General features: G+C 45.0%; 2 protein-coding genes across 9 annotated transcripts in view; one reads left to right on the forward strand and one right to left on the reverse strand.

The window, feature by feature from the left end:
- RNF170 (ring finger protein 170) overlaps positions 1-8,372 on the reverse strand; it is a 29,934-nt gene extending 21,562 nt beyond the window's left edge. Inside the window, exons 1-2 of one of the 3 annotated variants that reach the window (XM_027122955.1) lie at positions 8,242-8,372; positions 2,649-2,792 (exon numbers count right to left, since the gene is read on the reverse strand). In XM_027122955.1, the coding sequence (XP_026978756.1) occupies positions 2,649-2,785 (137 nt within the window). In that variant the 5' untranslated portion in view covers positions 2,786-2,792; positions 8,242-8,372. Of the gene's footprint in view, positions 1-2,648; positions 2,793-4,901; positions 5,017-8,241 lie in introns of those variants that run through there. The other 2 variants (XM_027122954.1, XM_027122956.1) reach the window with 2 other exon arrangements.
- Positions 8,373-8,621: 249 nt separating this feature from the next.
- HOOK3 (hook microtubule tethering protein 3) overlaps positions 8,622-16,272 on the forward strand; it is a 129,107-nt gene continuing 121,456 nt past the window's right edge. For 5 of the 6 annotated variants that reach the window (XR_003436296.1, XR_003436295.1, XR_003436297.1 and 2 more), the window contains exon 1: positions 8,711-8,817. Coding sequence is in view for 3 of the 6 variants with exons in the window: in XM_027122948.1 (XP_026978749.1) it covers positions 8,761-8,817 (57 nt within the window). In the remaining 3 variants the exon portion in view is untranslated. Of the gene's footprint in view, positions 8,818-16,272 lie in introns of all 6 variants that reach the window. The other variant, XM_027122951.1, reaches the window with a different exon arrangement.

A 16,272-nucleotide genomic window follows, 5' to 3' on the forward strand; every position in this document is an offset into this window, starting at 1 on the left:
GAAAAACAAATAAAGGAAAAGAAAAATATTTTTAAATAAAATTAATTTTATAAAAATACTTTTTTTAAACAAAATGGGCTACTTGACCTATGGTTTTGTCATGTGCCTTTTACTTAATTCTCACTCAACAATTTATCATGGATACTTTCAAATGACAATAAATTCATATCTGCATCCCATTCTTAATAGGTAAAGAGCAGATTTTTTTTTTTTGGTATTTGCCTTGTCATGACCCATTTTTAAAACAGCTTGATTGAGGTGTAATTAATCACCACTGTCAATTTTAGAACATTTTCATCACCTCAGAAAGAACCCTGTACCCTTTAGTTATTGCCCCCATATCTCCAACTCCAGTTCTACACAACCACTAACCTACTTTCTATCTCTATGGATTTTCCAATTGTGGACATAAGAACAGACTCAAATATATGGCCTTTTGTGTCTGGCTTATTTCACTTAGCACAATGTTTTCAAGTTTCCTCCATAAGGTAGCATGTGTGCATCAGTATGTCATTCCTTTTTAAAGCTGAATAATATTCCATTGCATGGATATACCATCTTTTGTTTACCCATTCATCTATTGATGGAGCCATTCATCTGTTTCCACCTTTTGGCTATTATGAATAATCCTGCTGTAAACATTCCTGTACAAGTTCTTATGTGGAGATATGCTTTCATTTCTCATGGGTATATATACTTAGGAATAAAATTGCTAGCATATATGGTAACACTATGTTTACTCATTTGAGGAACCGATAGTTTTCCAAAGTGGCTGCACCATTTTAACTCCCCTACCAGTAGGGGATGAGGGTTCCAATTTCTCCATATCCTCAACAATTGTTATTATTTGACTTTTTGGACCTAGCCATCCCAGTGGGTATGAAGCTGTATCTCACTGTGGTTTTGATTTGCATTTCCCTGAATGACTAAGAATGTCAGGCATCTATTCACATACTTATGGGCCATTTGTATATCTCTGGAGGAATGTCTATTCTGGTCCTTCGCCCATTTTTTAATTGGGTTACTCATTTTTTTATTATTGAGTTTTGGGTTCTCTACATATTCAGATATAAGGGCCTGATCAGATATATGACTTGAAATGTTTTCTCCCATTCAGTGAAATGACTTTTCACTGTCTTGATGAAGTTCTTTGAAGCAAAAAAAGTTGTTACTTTTGATGAATTCCAATTTGTCTATTCTTTCTTTTGTTGATCATGCTTTTGGCATCATATCTAAGAATCTTCATGATTTACTCCTATGTTTTCTTATAAGAGTTTTATAATTTTGCCCTTACATTTAAATCTTTGATCCATTTTGAGTTAATTTTTGCATATGATGTAGTATGGGTCCAACTTTATTCTTTTGCATGTGGCTATCCAGTTGTCTCAACATCATTTGTTGAAATCTTTCCCCACTGAAAGGTCTTGGCACCATTGTCAAAAACCAGCTGACCACAGATGTACGGGATGACCCATTTTTAAATCTTGATTCTGTTGTACCAATACATTAGCTATCCATCCCAACTGACAATTTAACAAACATGCTTCTTTTGTCTTCTTCATCCCAGTTGCTAACAGAAATGAGAAGAACAGGCTCAGAAGCAGAGCCCTGCAACAATCCAGTGTCCTTCTTTTTTGGCTTACACTAAAACATTAGTCAGCACTCCTGGGAATGATCTGTCAACCAGTTACAAACTCACTTAAATCTGCTGTCATCTGGTCATCATTTCCCCACTATGTCCACAAGGGCATCACCAGGTACCGTGTAAAATACTCTACTGAAATCAAGATAATGTCACCCTAATAAGAAACTAACCATGCAGAGGTAAAAGAGAATGCTCATATTCTGTTTAATAATACTTTCTATAATTTTTATAAGAAACTAACAGATCTGTACTTTTTGGAATTACTGTGATCTCTTTTCTACTTTATACTTTTGTCATTTCTGTTTTCAACAATATATACAAAATTTTATTTATCTCCATGTGTTAATACTTAAATTTCTACTTTATTACCCTATCTCTGTTTATTGGTACATAGACATCTAAGACCTTTAAATAGTATTCCTGATTCTATAACAGTAATTTTAAAAAAATATTTTAACTCCTTTAATCCTCTCAACAACCCTATGTTCTAAGTGTTTCACATTTATTAATTCACTTAATCCTACATAACAGCAATTTTAATTCTAATCTTAATCCCTCCATACTGTCCAAGATTTTTTTGTCCCAGTTTTTTTCATTTAAACACTGAAAATATATTTGCACCTATTATATCACCTATAAGTTGATGAATTCAATTATGAAAATTACATTTTAAAACTGTGATACTCCAACAGAAAATATTAACATTTTATTCAAAATATGGGTGATAAATCTAAATTTTTTTGACTAGACAGTTGATGACGGGAAAAATACACAGTAGCATTTAGAGCCTAGTGGAAAATAAAATACCTTAGTAAATACATACAATCACTGAACTCATTACTTGCTCTTTTTTTTTTTTTGGTTAGTTTCTGCTTTATAACAAAGTGAATCAGCTTTATTACTTGCTTTTAATATTAAGTATTAAACATTACTAGAAGCAGTCACAAAGTCAGTGGCCCTTGGAAATACGTATTATTTAAGTTCTTTTGTCCTTTAGTCTCACCTGAAAAGTGCATATACCAGGGTAGCAATCAAAGCGAAACTGACCACAACTGCCACAAGTACTTGGTCACTTACTCCTTCTATGACTGAATCATCATCCAGTTTCAAACTGTGAACTTCACCTTGATATTTGGCCATTCCAGGTCTAAAAGAAAAAGAGATAAGTTGAAAATTAAAAACGACACAGTGAAAATGAAATATATTAATAAAAACGATATAAATGTAGCTGACTTCTGATATATGTATTTTTTTGTAGCACCCACTTGAGGTAGGTTGCATTAAGTACATCTCCAGTGGGGAATGCCCCATTAATGAGTTCTTTAAAATCATTAAAGAAGAAAAGACATTTCTCATGCCCAATTGCTCTTTTCTCATTCCTGAATACCAAATAAATTCTCCACATAGATCACATCCCTCTTCTCCCTCATGGCACTGAATGTGCGTCATGGAATGTACCATGTACGGATACGGAAGGAAATATATTGTCTTCTTCTGTAAATATTCCTGTATTACCTGGCATACTGCCCTGTACACAGAAGGACCTAATAAATATGTGTTTAAATAGGAGTGGCTTACATTACTTATGGTGTTAGTAATTTGAAAAGTAAAAGACATGGAGGCTATAGAACATTTATAGCTATACTGAGACTGCTTGAATTAATGAAAATTCTGTTGCTTGGAAAACGATTAGCCTCACTTGGAACTAAGCTCAGTTTATGGTTCAGAATTCTGGGAACTGCCTGGAATATGGAATCACCCTGAGGCTGCATTTCCTTATGAAGAGAAAAGGGAGGATATGAAACTCTCCCTCCCATACACTAAACTAGAGGAAAATGGTAATACCCAATTTCTATAGATATGAGGGGAGATGGTCCAACCACATCAGAGTCCAAATATCACAGGTTATTCCTACTTTTTTCTGATGGCAAACACTAAAGTTACTTAAAATCTTGTAAGACACCTAAAGGGAAATAAAGGCAATAAAATTCAATTAAATATACATGACTAATCATAATTAACCTGTATTTATGTAATGTCCTGCACTGAAAACAGTTTTATTCAATATCATCATTAATCAGGTGAGTTTCTGTTAAAAGGAAACTTTGAGTGTGAAAGTCTAACACCTTTGAAAAGAACCTGAACTGGCTGCTAGTAAGAAAATTACCTCTCATGGAAGAAACTTAAGCAAACAAACAGATCAAAGGTGGCTTTCATCAGCTTTACACATGGTAATGGCCTGATGTATCAGGAACTTTCTAATGACAGGTTTCAAGTATCCCTCATGAAAGCACACACCAGAAACTCAGAGAAGGAGCTCTAACCTCAGTATCTTATTCAAAAGAAGAGTCAAATGAACTGCCAAATGAAACTGAAGAAAAAAGCCTCAAGTAATCTTGGGGTGGGCCATGTAGTCAATCTAGATTTTTATGTTGTCAGCTTTCCTCTTTTTAACTTGAAGATGCTGTGGCTGTCAGGAGTCCTGTCAGTGAGAACTACTTGCATCTGCTCAGAGATCAGCAAAATGTTATCCTGTGTGGAGAGTCCCAGCCTCCAATTACTGAATCCAGTTCGGAGGATTTTCTCCTAGCTGTACATTTAGGGAGTTCACTACTTTGTACTATTTCTTTTTTTAATGGGTTACATTTGTTTCACTACTTTGTACTATTTCTTTTTTTAATGGGTTACATTTGTTTCTATGTCCTTCCAAGTGTAATCAGTGATCATGTGACTAAACTCTATACATTTTTTATATATATATATATATATATATATATATACTCATATCACTGAATCACTTTGCTGTACACCTGAAACACAATATTGTAAATCAACTATAGTTCAATAAAAAAATAAAATAATCAAAATTATATATATATATTCTACTGTATAAAGACATACTTCTACCAATTACACCCTTCAGACGCTGCTTCATTCACATATCCAAGAGCTCAGAGATCCAGGATACTTTAAGTATTGCAGGACCATGTAATGTTATTTGCATCATTTTATAGCAAAAGTTCCCAAAGTTGTTGAAATGAAGAGTTACTTTTTATTGCCACAAATTCTAGTGTCACTGAAGGACACTAGAATTGAAGGACACTGAAGAACTGAAGGACACTGAAGGCTGAGAGAGGGTAGGAAGGGAGGAGACTGCTGGTAAGTCTCAGAGAGGAACAGAAAGGTCAGCTGCACTTCCCTGCCACGTGGAAATCCCAGCCCTCACATGGATAACTACTAATGGTGTCTGACCAACCTGTCGGGGCTTCAGTAGTTAACTTCCGCCAGTAGTTTTTCTTATCACAGGAGTCCAAAAAGGAACTGCAGGGGCTGCTGGCTCAAAAATGAGGTATTATGCCACCACCTCAGTTTGGAAAGAAGCCAATCTAAGAATACAGGGGATAAACAATAAAAAGAAATAAAATTTTCTACTTGAGGAGTTGACCTTATACCCCAATCTTGAAAATGAATTCCAATGTCAACCTGAACTTCAGTCCTCCAACCTCTGCTCATCTGGAACAAATCAATGCTGCTGATTTGGACCAAGGGCACAGGCTCTCAGCGCAAGCCCAAGCCCCGCTGCATGGCATGCAGGCCCCGGAGTTTACCTCCAATTCTGCTACCACAACTGGGACCCCGCTTAATCTCGTAGGACCCCTCATTTTCTGCAAAATATGAAAGCTGGATCTGAAGATTTCTTGAGTTCCCTCCACCACTACATTTCTCTGATTCAGAGCTTTCTGGAATTGAAAAAAAAAAGGCAGGAAAGCTAAATAAGCAAAGGTTAAAATGGTTACAAGTGGGGAGCAGGCCTGGGGAGCCAGATCCGCACCTTTCCCAGGATACAGTTCTACAGCTTGAATTCCTTTCAAGAACCTATTACTTTAGCAATAAAAAGAGAAGCCAGTGTCTGCTTCCTTCCTTCAGAGATGAAAATTAGACTTCAGTGCTCGAAGATTTAAGACGTCTCTCCCCAGTACCATTCTTGCAGAGCACCCTAGACCCTCCCAGTTTCCTGATGGTGCCCTCTGCAGACCTCAGTGACTGGCACAGGGAGGCGCCTGCGCTGGCTACCTCTTACCCCGCTGAGCAGCGCACAGGGGATTTTACATGTTGCAGGGGCCTTGCACTAAATGCTGCTCGCTTGAAACCCCAAAGCAAGGTTATTAAATTTATAAAACATGGCATCTAATCTATTTCATAGGGTCCTATCAAATGAAAACAAGTTAGTAGTACTCTGTTGTTAACTATTTGAGATTTACAGAAACAAAACACCATAGATCTTGGAAACGGTGTTGATAATTGATAGAAAAATTGATAATTGAAAGAAGGGAGAGTGATTTCCAGCACGGCTTTGTTATTGCTTAGCTGGCTAAGTCTTACTGAGTAGCTTAATACATTGAAGAAGCATAAGCTTTGCAGTCAGACAACTGTGTACTTGTGCAAAATCTGGGTCTCAGCTTCCTCATGTGTAAAATACATAAAATTAACTTGAACTATATCAAGCAACCACTTTTTTTGGCAAAAAAAACACAAAACCACTCTAGTTTTGTGGAGTTCATGATAACAAAGGTAGAGCACTTACATATTGCTTGGTACATCATACAGGCTCTTAATTAACGGAAGCTATAATATTTTGATTACTATTATTAACAACCCTCAAGGAATCTGCAGAACCATGATAAGACGTGGCCATGCCTTCCTTACAGCTACACTAATTAGCATCTCAAGCTCCCTTTGATCTAAGCTCTAAGTATGTATTCCCTGGGAAACTGGATAAACTTGGCACACTACGGTGAAGAACACTCCCCTGTTTACTTGAATGTGATAAACAGCTGTAGATGAGAATTAGCCTCCAACTAACTGGAGTAAGGAGACAGCTAAGACAAGTGCCACTCACCTCTCTTTGGTCTTTTCCAAAGCTTTCAGGAAAAATGAATCAAAACAACACAGACAAATAAGGGAAATATAGGAAATTCCGTAACTTCAAAGGAGAAACTCCATGTCTTTTTACCCAAACTCATGTAAAAACATGATGGCCACATGGCTTCTGCAGACAATTACACACATTCAAGAAGTTTTTAATATAATTTCCTTCATGGAGGGTAACTGGAGCTACGGAATGAAATCTCAAGAACACTGCACATCATGCACAAATGCATTGTGGGTGAGCCATCAAACCTGAGAAGGGAGGCTGAGGTCAACTGTGTCAAAGTCCTAAAAACCAGAGCAGCTGGCGTGAAGGTGCTCACCCATTACAGGCCTTCCAACAAGGCTCCACATCCAAAGACAGGTTACACGGGCATCAGGCTGACTTGATGACTTTACATGTCTAACAAGGGTAATGTTCACTTAAAGTGCCAGGGATCCTTACAGAGATAACCTAGCTTGGAATGTAGAAGCTCTGGTTTGACAAAGGTCCAGAGGCACCAAACAAAGGCAGGTGACGTACATTTTATCACTTCTAAAGGTTTCTCTGCCCTTGGTGTAGGGAATAATGTTTAAAAGACCACTGAGAAGACTTCTGGTAAGATCTTCTACATTCACACAATGAAAAATCTGTTAACTGGGACTCTGAAAAGCATCATGAAAAACTCAATGCTGTCTTGGCAGTTCTGATGGCTCAATGACAAAACCTAGCCTTAGCAGGGAAAGGGGGCTCCAGGAACTGCAAGCCACAGAAAGGCGTGTCCCGGTAAGTTAACTTCGTTGCACCCCACATAAAAGTTCGGCATCATCTGGTAAAGTGAGGCACACCCTATAACTCAACAATCCCAGGACTCCAAGGCATATCGCTAAAGAAACTTACACGTTGGTACTAGTCTCTAGGGGTATGAATCGTATAGCATTGTTCTCAGTTAGCTCCAAACTGGAACAGCAAAATGCCCATCAACAGTAGCATGGATATACTGTTATATTCATACAGTGGAGTACTAGACAGCACTGAAAATTACCTATGGATCTACACAAACTTACTATGAATGCAAAGCTATAAAATAACACAGTGATTCCACTGACTGAAGCTCAACAACAGCAAAGAAAAACTGTGTTGTTTAGGCATGCATACGTAGGTGGTAAAGAGAGAAGGAAAAGCAAGAAAGTGAACATCATAAAAGTCAGTCTAGGGAGGGAACGATGCTCAGAAAGGAACATGAGGTGCTGGAGGAACTCCTGAGGTACGGGCAGTTCTCTTTGTTTTTACCTGCCTGTTTTATTACTAATTACTCTCTAGGCATGTCCGTTGTGTGCACTTTTCTGCACATGCTGTATCGCCTAACGATTCATCGGTAACCCTGCAGAGGTTCACCCACTGGAACGGGGGCAGCTCGAGGCCGGTCCCCTGGCCACTGCGGAAGGAAGGACAGGCCCCGGGAACCGTCGCGGTCCCCCGGGCTGGCCGGCGCCGCACACCCACCCCCGCCTCCCGGGGCTGCAAGGTCCGCGCGGCCCGAGCAGGAGCGGCGGGCTGCCCTCGGCGACCCGAGCCCGCCACGTCGGCCTCACAGCGCCGGCGCCCAGGGCCGCCCGGCTCCCCGCGGAAGGCGCCCCGCCGTCCCGCCCAGGCCGGGGCCCCGCCGGCGCTCGGCCGCGCGTACCTCTGCACCGTGGAGGACACCTCGCCAGCTCCCGGTGACCAAGGGCACAGATTGTTTCCGGGGCTGCCCGCCACCCTCGCGGGCGACCACTGGCTGCCTCCTCCGGGCCGGGCGCGCGGGCACGGCGCACGCGCACTGCCGCGCTTCCGTGAGGGCGCGGCGGGGACCAGCCGGCGGGGAGCGCGCGGGGGCGACACGCAGCGGGCGGCGGGCGCGGCCGTGCGCAGTGCTGGGCTACTGCGGCTCGGGCCGGGCTGGGGTCTCGGCGGGAGCGGGGCTGCGGGGCTGCGGGGCTGCAGGTCCGCGGGCGGGGCGGGCGGGCGGGCGCGCGCGCGCGGTGCCGCGCGGTCCCGACGGGCCGGAGGAGGAGGGGCGCCGGTGACGCTGCGGGTGCCGCTGCCAGCTCCGGACGGAGTCGGCGGCCGGGCGGAGGACGGGCAGGCCGACCCTCGGACGCAGCCCCGGGCCGAGCCGCGGGCTTCCTGGCGAGGCAGGGCGGCCGCGAGCCCGGGCGGGAAGATGTTCAACGTGGAGTCCCTGGAGCGGGTGGAGCTGTGCGAGAGCCTCCTCACTTGGGTAGGTGGCGACGTGGTCCGGAGGCCCCCTCCCCCAGGCCGCCGTCCTGGGATCTCCCCGCGCCCCGGGCGGGCGCCGAGGGCGCCGGTGCCGTCACATCCGGGGCCCGGGGCGGGGGCCGGGACGCCGGTGCGGGCTGAGTCCACGGCGGGAGGCCCGGCCGGGTCCGAGGGAAACTCGCGGGGCCCGCGGGGCCGGGCGGAGGCCGAGGACGGGTGCGGGCGGCGCTGTCACCAGGCGGCTCCCCGCGCCTCCGGGGGCCGGGGGGGGGCACCCGAGACCCCGGCCCGACGCTGCCGCCTTTGTTGTCCCGCTCGCCGGGACAGCGCAGCCCTGAAGGGCGAGCGGCGCAGGGCGCGGGGGGAGAGGGCTTGCCGGGAGGGCGGAGGGTAGGAGAAGGACCCGCAGCCCGGCCTCCGCGATAGGAGAGGAGAAAGTGAGCGGCGTGGAGGTGCCTAGGGAAGGTGTTCGAGGTGAAAATAAGTCTGGAAGGTGTAGTGGGACTCGACATTTGGGGGGCAACGTTATGCCATTCTAATTTTAAATTATCAAATGCTTACTAAGATCCTCACATGTGCATGTAAATACGTGTTCCGTTCTAATGCCAACAGTCGTGCCTTTAGCAGCCTCTTGTACAGGTGGACGTAAAACCCAAGCTTGTGTGTTTCCCTAAGTGCGGTGTCAGTTCCAGGGTTGTGCCTGTGTGTGTATCTACAGGATAAACCTGGTGCTTCTTTGGGGAGCTTTCGTTTTACTCATTGCTAAAACGTTAAATACCACTTTTAGAATGCAGCACTAATCTATTTAGGGAGGTGACTACAGCATTTGTATTAATGTGCAAGGTAAGACACAGATGCCAAACAGATTCAGTTTAGCGGTGCCTTGGGCGATAAGCTTAGATCCCTGGAGTACAGACATCACTGCCCTGTGTGGGGACATTTGGGTGGAATGCTTAGAGGGCCAGTGTCCTAGGCTGGTTGGAACAAACATAATGAAAATAGTATTGAGATTTTCACAATTTGGCTTATGACACAAATCAAATTATGTTTTCTGAAACAGAATATGTACAAGGGTAGATAGAGCTTGATCTATTCAGTAACTTTTGTATTAGGGCATTCTTGGCATTTCAAATCGTTTGCAATAATATATAGTTAACATACAGCTTACAACTGTAATGGGTTCCGACTTAAGTGGGGAAATGGGTTCCCCTACTGCATTTTAGAGAAGAGAAGAAACAGATAAGCTGCATAATGTGGCCAAAGTTTGACTAGGTAGGGGAGAGATAAAGGAAAGAATTACCACATTCTTTGATACTGTGGAAGGAATGGATTTGGCAGAGGTTGTAAACAGAAGATTGAGGATCTGAAGATATGCATTTTTGAGTCTGTACCTTCTTCAGTGCTAGAAAAAAAAGGCAAGAGGGCAAAGATGAGGAAACATTGAATCTGAAGTAGGGTTACATTGTTTAAAGTCTAGAAAGAAGAGTCACGGAAACAAAGAGGTGTGTTTGAAGGGCATCTGCCAGAAGGTGGTGGTCAGTGCAGTTATTTGGGTGAGAAATGCTAATAAAAATACAGAGGAAGAATCACAGAGAGAAGTTTGAAGGGGTACTAACAGAAGCACACTATGGCCACATCTATTTAAAATCTGGTAAAATGTTAAGAAAATAGAGATAATCCAGGTTATCAGCTATAGAGAGAGGTCAAGGAGTCTGGTTTTGTAGAAAAAAAGGCTTTTTGAAATTTCACTGGAAGGCTCATCCAGGAAAATTTCTGGGGAAGAGATTATCAATGACAAAACTGGAGGGCAGAGTCCAAACAAAGGTATACAATTCTGAAATTTGGAAACATTTTAAAACGTTGTACATTGAAATGTTTCAAAATAAAGTTGAGGTTAAACGCTGGGTTTGTTCTTTTAGTTATAAAAAGCAGAATATCCCCTGTGCTCAGAACACAGGGGTGCGCCGCGAGGCCCCGGGTCCGCGAGGCCCCAGGTGGGTCCGCGAGGCCCCGGGTGGGTCCACGAGGCCCCGAGTGAGTCCGCGAGGCCCCGGCCTGGCGTGCGCAGGACCTCGTGCCCAGAGGTTTCGACGCCTCACGAACGTCCCACACCCCGATGCCAATAGTCGCCTCAGCGCCGTAAGCTTCGCGTCTACAGACTTCGGGGCCGCCCAGAAGCCAAAGCCCATCGAAGGTCTGACCCCGCTGACCCGCGAGCATGGGCAGCTACCTGAGCATGTATCTGGGCACGGCCAAGGCCATGCAGCCAGCCCACGCCCGGAAGCGCCGGTCCCTATGGTTCCCATGGACCGGGCCCACCCGCGGCACCTGCCTCCCGATGGGCCGGGCCGGGCGCCCAATCCTGTGCTACCGCCGCCGCCGCCAGGATCACGGGCTCTGGTTCCGCAGCAGGCGGCCGCTCCCCGCCGCCCTGCGCAACTGGAAGTACTATCCGGTCCGCGGGTCCTCGGTCCCCCAGGGCTGGAGGCGCCTTCCCAGCGGGCCGCCCCTCTGCACCCCCTCGGGGCTGGGGTTTTCCGGCCATGGCAACGGTTTCATGATGAGGTCCCAGTGGAACGCCCGCCTCTCCTGCCACACAGGACACAGAGCCTGGTGGACACCCGTACCGCCCCCGTTGAAAGCCTAAGCAACTTGTCCCCGTGTCCGCCCAGCCAGGAGTCCCTGGACCCCTGTGCCAAGGAGACCGCGCTGAGGGCCCTCAGCCGATGCGAGGAAGGACAAAGGCGGCTCGACGGGCCTCTCAGGTCTGAGAACCCCGAGCCCAGGCTGTCGGCCTTCCAGCCCGTGATGAGGAATGGAGTGGTCCCTGTCTTTGTGCCCAGGCCGGGGCCTCTGAGAAGAAGCATCTGCTCTGGGTGCAAGCGCCTCCGAGAAGAGGACACTGAGCCCGGCCTGACAGCAGCCTTGCCTGAGCCTTCCCTGCCTGCTGCCCACCCTGCTGTGAGGCCCCCCCACCCCCCACCCGCCCAGGGCACAGTCACAGAGCCTCGCTGGAGAGATGGGGGCGGATCAGCACTCCCGGGCCTGGGCCTCCTGCAGCCTGACGTCCCCCTTGAGTCCTGAGAGCCAAGGCCACCTCCTTCTGACACTCAAACCCACATTTCTTTTACCCAGCTGACCCCTGCCCTACCCCTGCCAGAGTCACTGGCACGGGCCGCCAGGCCAGCTCCCTCCACTCCAGCCAGGAGCTGCCAAGCCCCAGAGCCACCTCTCCTACCTGCAGAGCCCGCCCCGAGGAATCACCGCTGACGTCCAGGCCTGCACTCTCTCCTGCCCACCCACCCTTGCTGCCTTTGCCCCTGAGAAGACCCTTCTCGGAGGACCCTTCTCAGGAAGGCGTGCTTCTCCCCTATTGCCCACTTCATACGGTTTAAAGGTTGTTCTTATTTTAAATAATACTAAAATAGCTTCATTATCCTTAAAAAAAAAAAAAAGTTTCTCAGAATACTACTTCCATCCAAATCACTGTTCAAGAATACATGTTTTTTAATACTTAAGAAAGAAAAGCAGAATAAATGTTCATGTGGAACGTGTCTGTGGTAGCTGAAAATGTGCATTCACTCTAGTAGCTCCCTTCATAGCTGAAGGCCAGATGAATGCTGAACACAATTCCAAAACCAAAAGTAAGGGGGGAAAATGTATCCTATACATTCCTAAGAAAGGACCCCCATTTAGAATAATTTGTTTTGCATAAAGTTCTAGCCAACTTGGGTGTGCAGTTTCTTTGCACACAGCCGGTGAGAAGGTAACTGCCACATTCAGCAAAATGCAGGCAGCTGTCAGTGACAGAGAAGACCGGAGAGGTGAAGGTTCAGCCTGGGCAGTCTTTGAGCTGACAGCCTTGTATACATCAAGAGCCTCCACATTCAGTTACCGAAGATCATAATTATGATCCTGAATATCAAATAAAAGTTTATTTTCACTACACAGCATTTAGTTTGAGATCAGAGGTATATAGTACATATTAGAAGTTCTTCCACCAGAAGTGGTTAAAATAACAACTCAGGCACTTAGAGGGATGCCTATTAGCCACCTATGCAGAATTCATTTCTGTGGAACATCTCAGTGTCCCAAATGCTGGATAACTTGCTATTGTATCAGAAAGGTTACTAGCCCGAGAACCAAATGTTCCCCATTTTTGTTGAAAGAGGAATGCTTGTTAAGAGACAAAGTATCATCCTACCAAGGGAAGATGGTTTAAGCTTAAATTCCGAATCAAAGTTTATGCAGTAAGAAAGTTCAGCAGGATGTGCTGGAAAGTTTCCACTCTTAACGTCTCTCCCCACCCTCTGAGTCAAAATGTACTCTTACCTGTTAGGAAAAATCTGCCCTAGGGCTTCCCTGGTGGCGCAGTGGTTGAGAGTCAGCCTGCCGATGCAGGGGACACAGGTTCGTGCCCCGGTCCGGGAAGATCCCACATGCCGCAGAGCGGCTGGGCCCGTGAGCCATGGCCGCTGAGCCTCTGGACGCAAAAATCTGCCCTACCTATTACACCTGTCAAGCCTAATTTCTTGAATGGTACGTGGAAAGATTGCTCTTTCCTAGGTTTAAGAGACTGAAAAACCAGAAAGAATCTGGAATGCCGCCAACTAATGGCAAGAAGCTAAGTGGAGCAAGAATCATGACCACACAGGTTCAGTACATTTCTTCTGGGAAACCCAGCAACATTAACATATCCTTGTAACTTTCATATTTAACAGCCTGTAAAATGGCATGTTGGCGTTTACAATTAGGGAGAGTATAATTTTTGGGGTGGTATCTCCCCCATTCCATTCTCTCTGTCTTTCCTAACTCTTAGGTCCTCTAATGGAGGAATAAAGGAATCAGATATACAAAAGCATGTATATTTTTTAAAGCTTTAATTTTTTTTTTTCAACTGAGGGCCAATATGACATGTTAGTTAAGAGTATAGGTTCTGAAATTTGACCACCTGGGTTCAAATCCTGACTTTGCTTCCTACTAACTGTGGGTAGCTTTGGACAAGAAACTTCACCTATGTTTTGACTGCATTCAATTTAACACTAAGAAATGTTTCCTATGCATTAGTATTGATCAGCATAATTGGAGGGCTTGTTAAAATGCTGACTGCTAGGCCCCAGTTCCTGAGTCTGTAATTCAGTAGGGCTGAGCTAGGGCCTGGTAGTCTTCATTTCTAACAGGTTTCCAGGTGGTGCTATTAGTGGCCTGAGGCCTACACTTTGAGAACCACTGCTCCAGAGCAAGGTTTGTTAACCTTAGCATTACTGACATTCTGGGCTGGATCATTTTTGTTCTGGGCACTGCTCTGTCATCCTGGTCTCTACCTACTAGATGCCAATAGCACTCACTTAGTGGTTACAACTAAAAATGTCTCATAGGGAGCAAAATTGCCCCTGGTTGAGAATCACTACTCTAGAGATAGTAATTCCAGATGATCTCATGCATTACCCTTCTCATGCTTTTGTGGGGGAAGGTGAGGTGGAAGTTGGATGGTGTTAATAGAGCTCCTTGGAATTAAAAGAGAGGTTATGACCCTTCCAGCAGCATGTCACGCCCTAATGTGGTTAAGTGCAATTACCTTTAAATTTTACTCTACTTATTGGGCTTCCCTGGTGGTGCAGTGGTTGAGAATCCGCCTGCCAATGCAGGGGACACGGGTTCGAGCCCTGGTCCGGAAAGATCCCACATGCCGCGGAGCAGCTAAGCCCATGCGCCACACAACTCCTGAGCCCACGCTCTAGAGCCTGTGAGCCACAACTACTGAGCCTGTGCTGTAGAGCCCATGAGCCACAACTACTGAGCCTGCACTCTGGAGCCCGCATGCTACAACTACTGAAGCCTGCATGCCTAGAGCCCGTGCTCTGCAACAAGAGAAGCCACCGCAATGAGAAGCCCGCACACCGCAACAGAGTAGCCCCTGCGTGCAGCAACGAAGACCCAAACACAGCCAAAAATAAATAAATAAAATAAGTACATTAAAAAAAAAGGTTTTTTTTACTGCTGTCCTGAAACACTCTGTAGATTTTAACTCAGAATTTATGAGAACTGGTAGGTGAGAGATTTTTTAAAAAATTAAAATACACATACCATAAAGTTCTTTTAAAAGTGCACAATTCAGTGCTTTGTAGTATGATCGCAGGTTGTGCAGCCATCACCACTGTCTAATTCCAAGAACATTTTTATCACCTCAAAAGGAAACTCCATAGAGAGAGTTTCTCTGGGATCTGCTTTACCTTTATCTCAAAGCAGAGGTGGACATCCTCTAGCCTTCATGAGCGACTATTTACCTCAAGAGCCAATTCAGAGAAAATAATTGTTTGGAAGCCACATTTAAAAAATCAAAATGAAAATAGTTTTAAGTCCCAAGAGAGAAACAGATGGAGTCTTACAAGTAAATTACTTGCATTATTGAATTACCTACTTTATTGAGCTTTTCCTTATGCTTGGCCAGAGGCAGTTTTCTGATCTTTCATCCTTTACATTTGGTAGTGGGTTTGGATCAGAACCCTTTGGATCAGAGGGTTCCAAATGCCAAACCAGTGCCCTGCCACATAGCATTATTTGATGAACTTGTTAAAAAGAGACTCCCAGTCTTCTTCAACTTCCCACATGATTCGGGTGTACACCAGGTCTGGGAACTACTGCTTAAGACTTTTACAAATACATAATGTCCATTTATTTTCTCTTTAAGCAACACACCCCTCCATAAGGTATTTTTCCCAATTTCTAGATTGAAAAACTGACATGAAATGAGGTAAAGTGGCATATCCAAGGCACACAGCCAGCAGATTAGGGGCAAAGCTGGGGATGGAGTTAGTTTACATGCAGAGCATGTTCAGTGAGGGCTGTTCTGGGCCAGGTTGGTGATCAGGAGATGAGTGAGGTGTGGCCCTCACCTGTGGTCTTTTTCATTCTAAGCCTACAAGAAAGAGATGAATTCAGCAACTGTAAAACGAAAGTGGGTGCTTATTTCTTTTCAAACTACATTGTTATTGACGAGGCGACTGGAGAGAGTGTGGAGTGAAATTCAGTATCATTTCCTACAGATGATGTTTATTTGGTCCATTTATTCAGTTACTAACGATATATTGAACCTCTGCATGTATAAGGTTAGTGTCAGGGGCTAGCCTGCAAGGGCCCTCTTTTCATTACCTCTCCCAAGTAGACACCTAAGTAGAAACCACCTGCTATGTGATCTTTAAGACCATTTCCTTAGTTTCCGCCGCCATAACCATCTCAACCCACAAGACTGTCAAAAATATGAAGAAGCTGCTGACAGCACTTGTTAATAGTTCTTTTTTTTAAAGATTTGATAGATGACACGGCACAGAGAAGTGGACGCTCACCAACTGTTAGTAAATTGCTACAGCACTTGTTCAGGGCAGTTTGGCAATATTTATCAAAAACCTTAAAACGTTCATACACTTTGATCCAGCAAATTTACCTCTAGGAATAT

The sequence above is a fragment of the Aethalodelphis obliquidens genome, unplaced genomic scaffold (assembly GCF_003676395.1).
Source record: "Aethalodelphis obliquidens isolate GAN/ISIS:26980383/991018 unplaced genomic scaffold, ASM367639v1 scaffold25, whole genome shotgun sequence".
Lineage (NCBI taxonomy): Eukaryota > Metazoa > Chordata > Mammalia > Artiodactyla > Delphinidae > Aethalodelphis > Aethalodelphis obliquidens.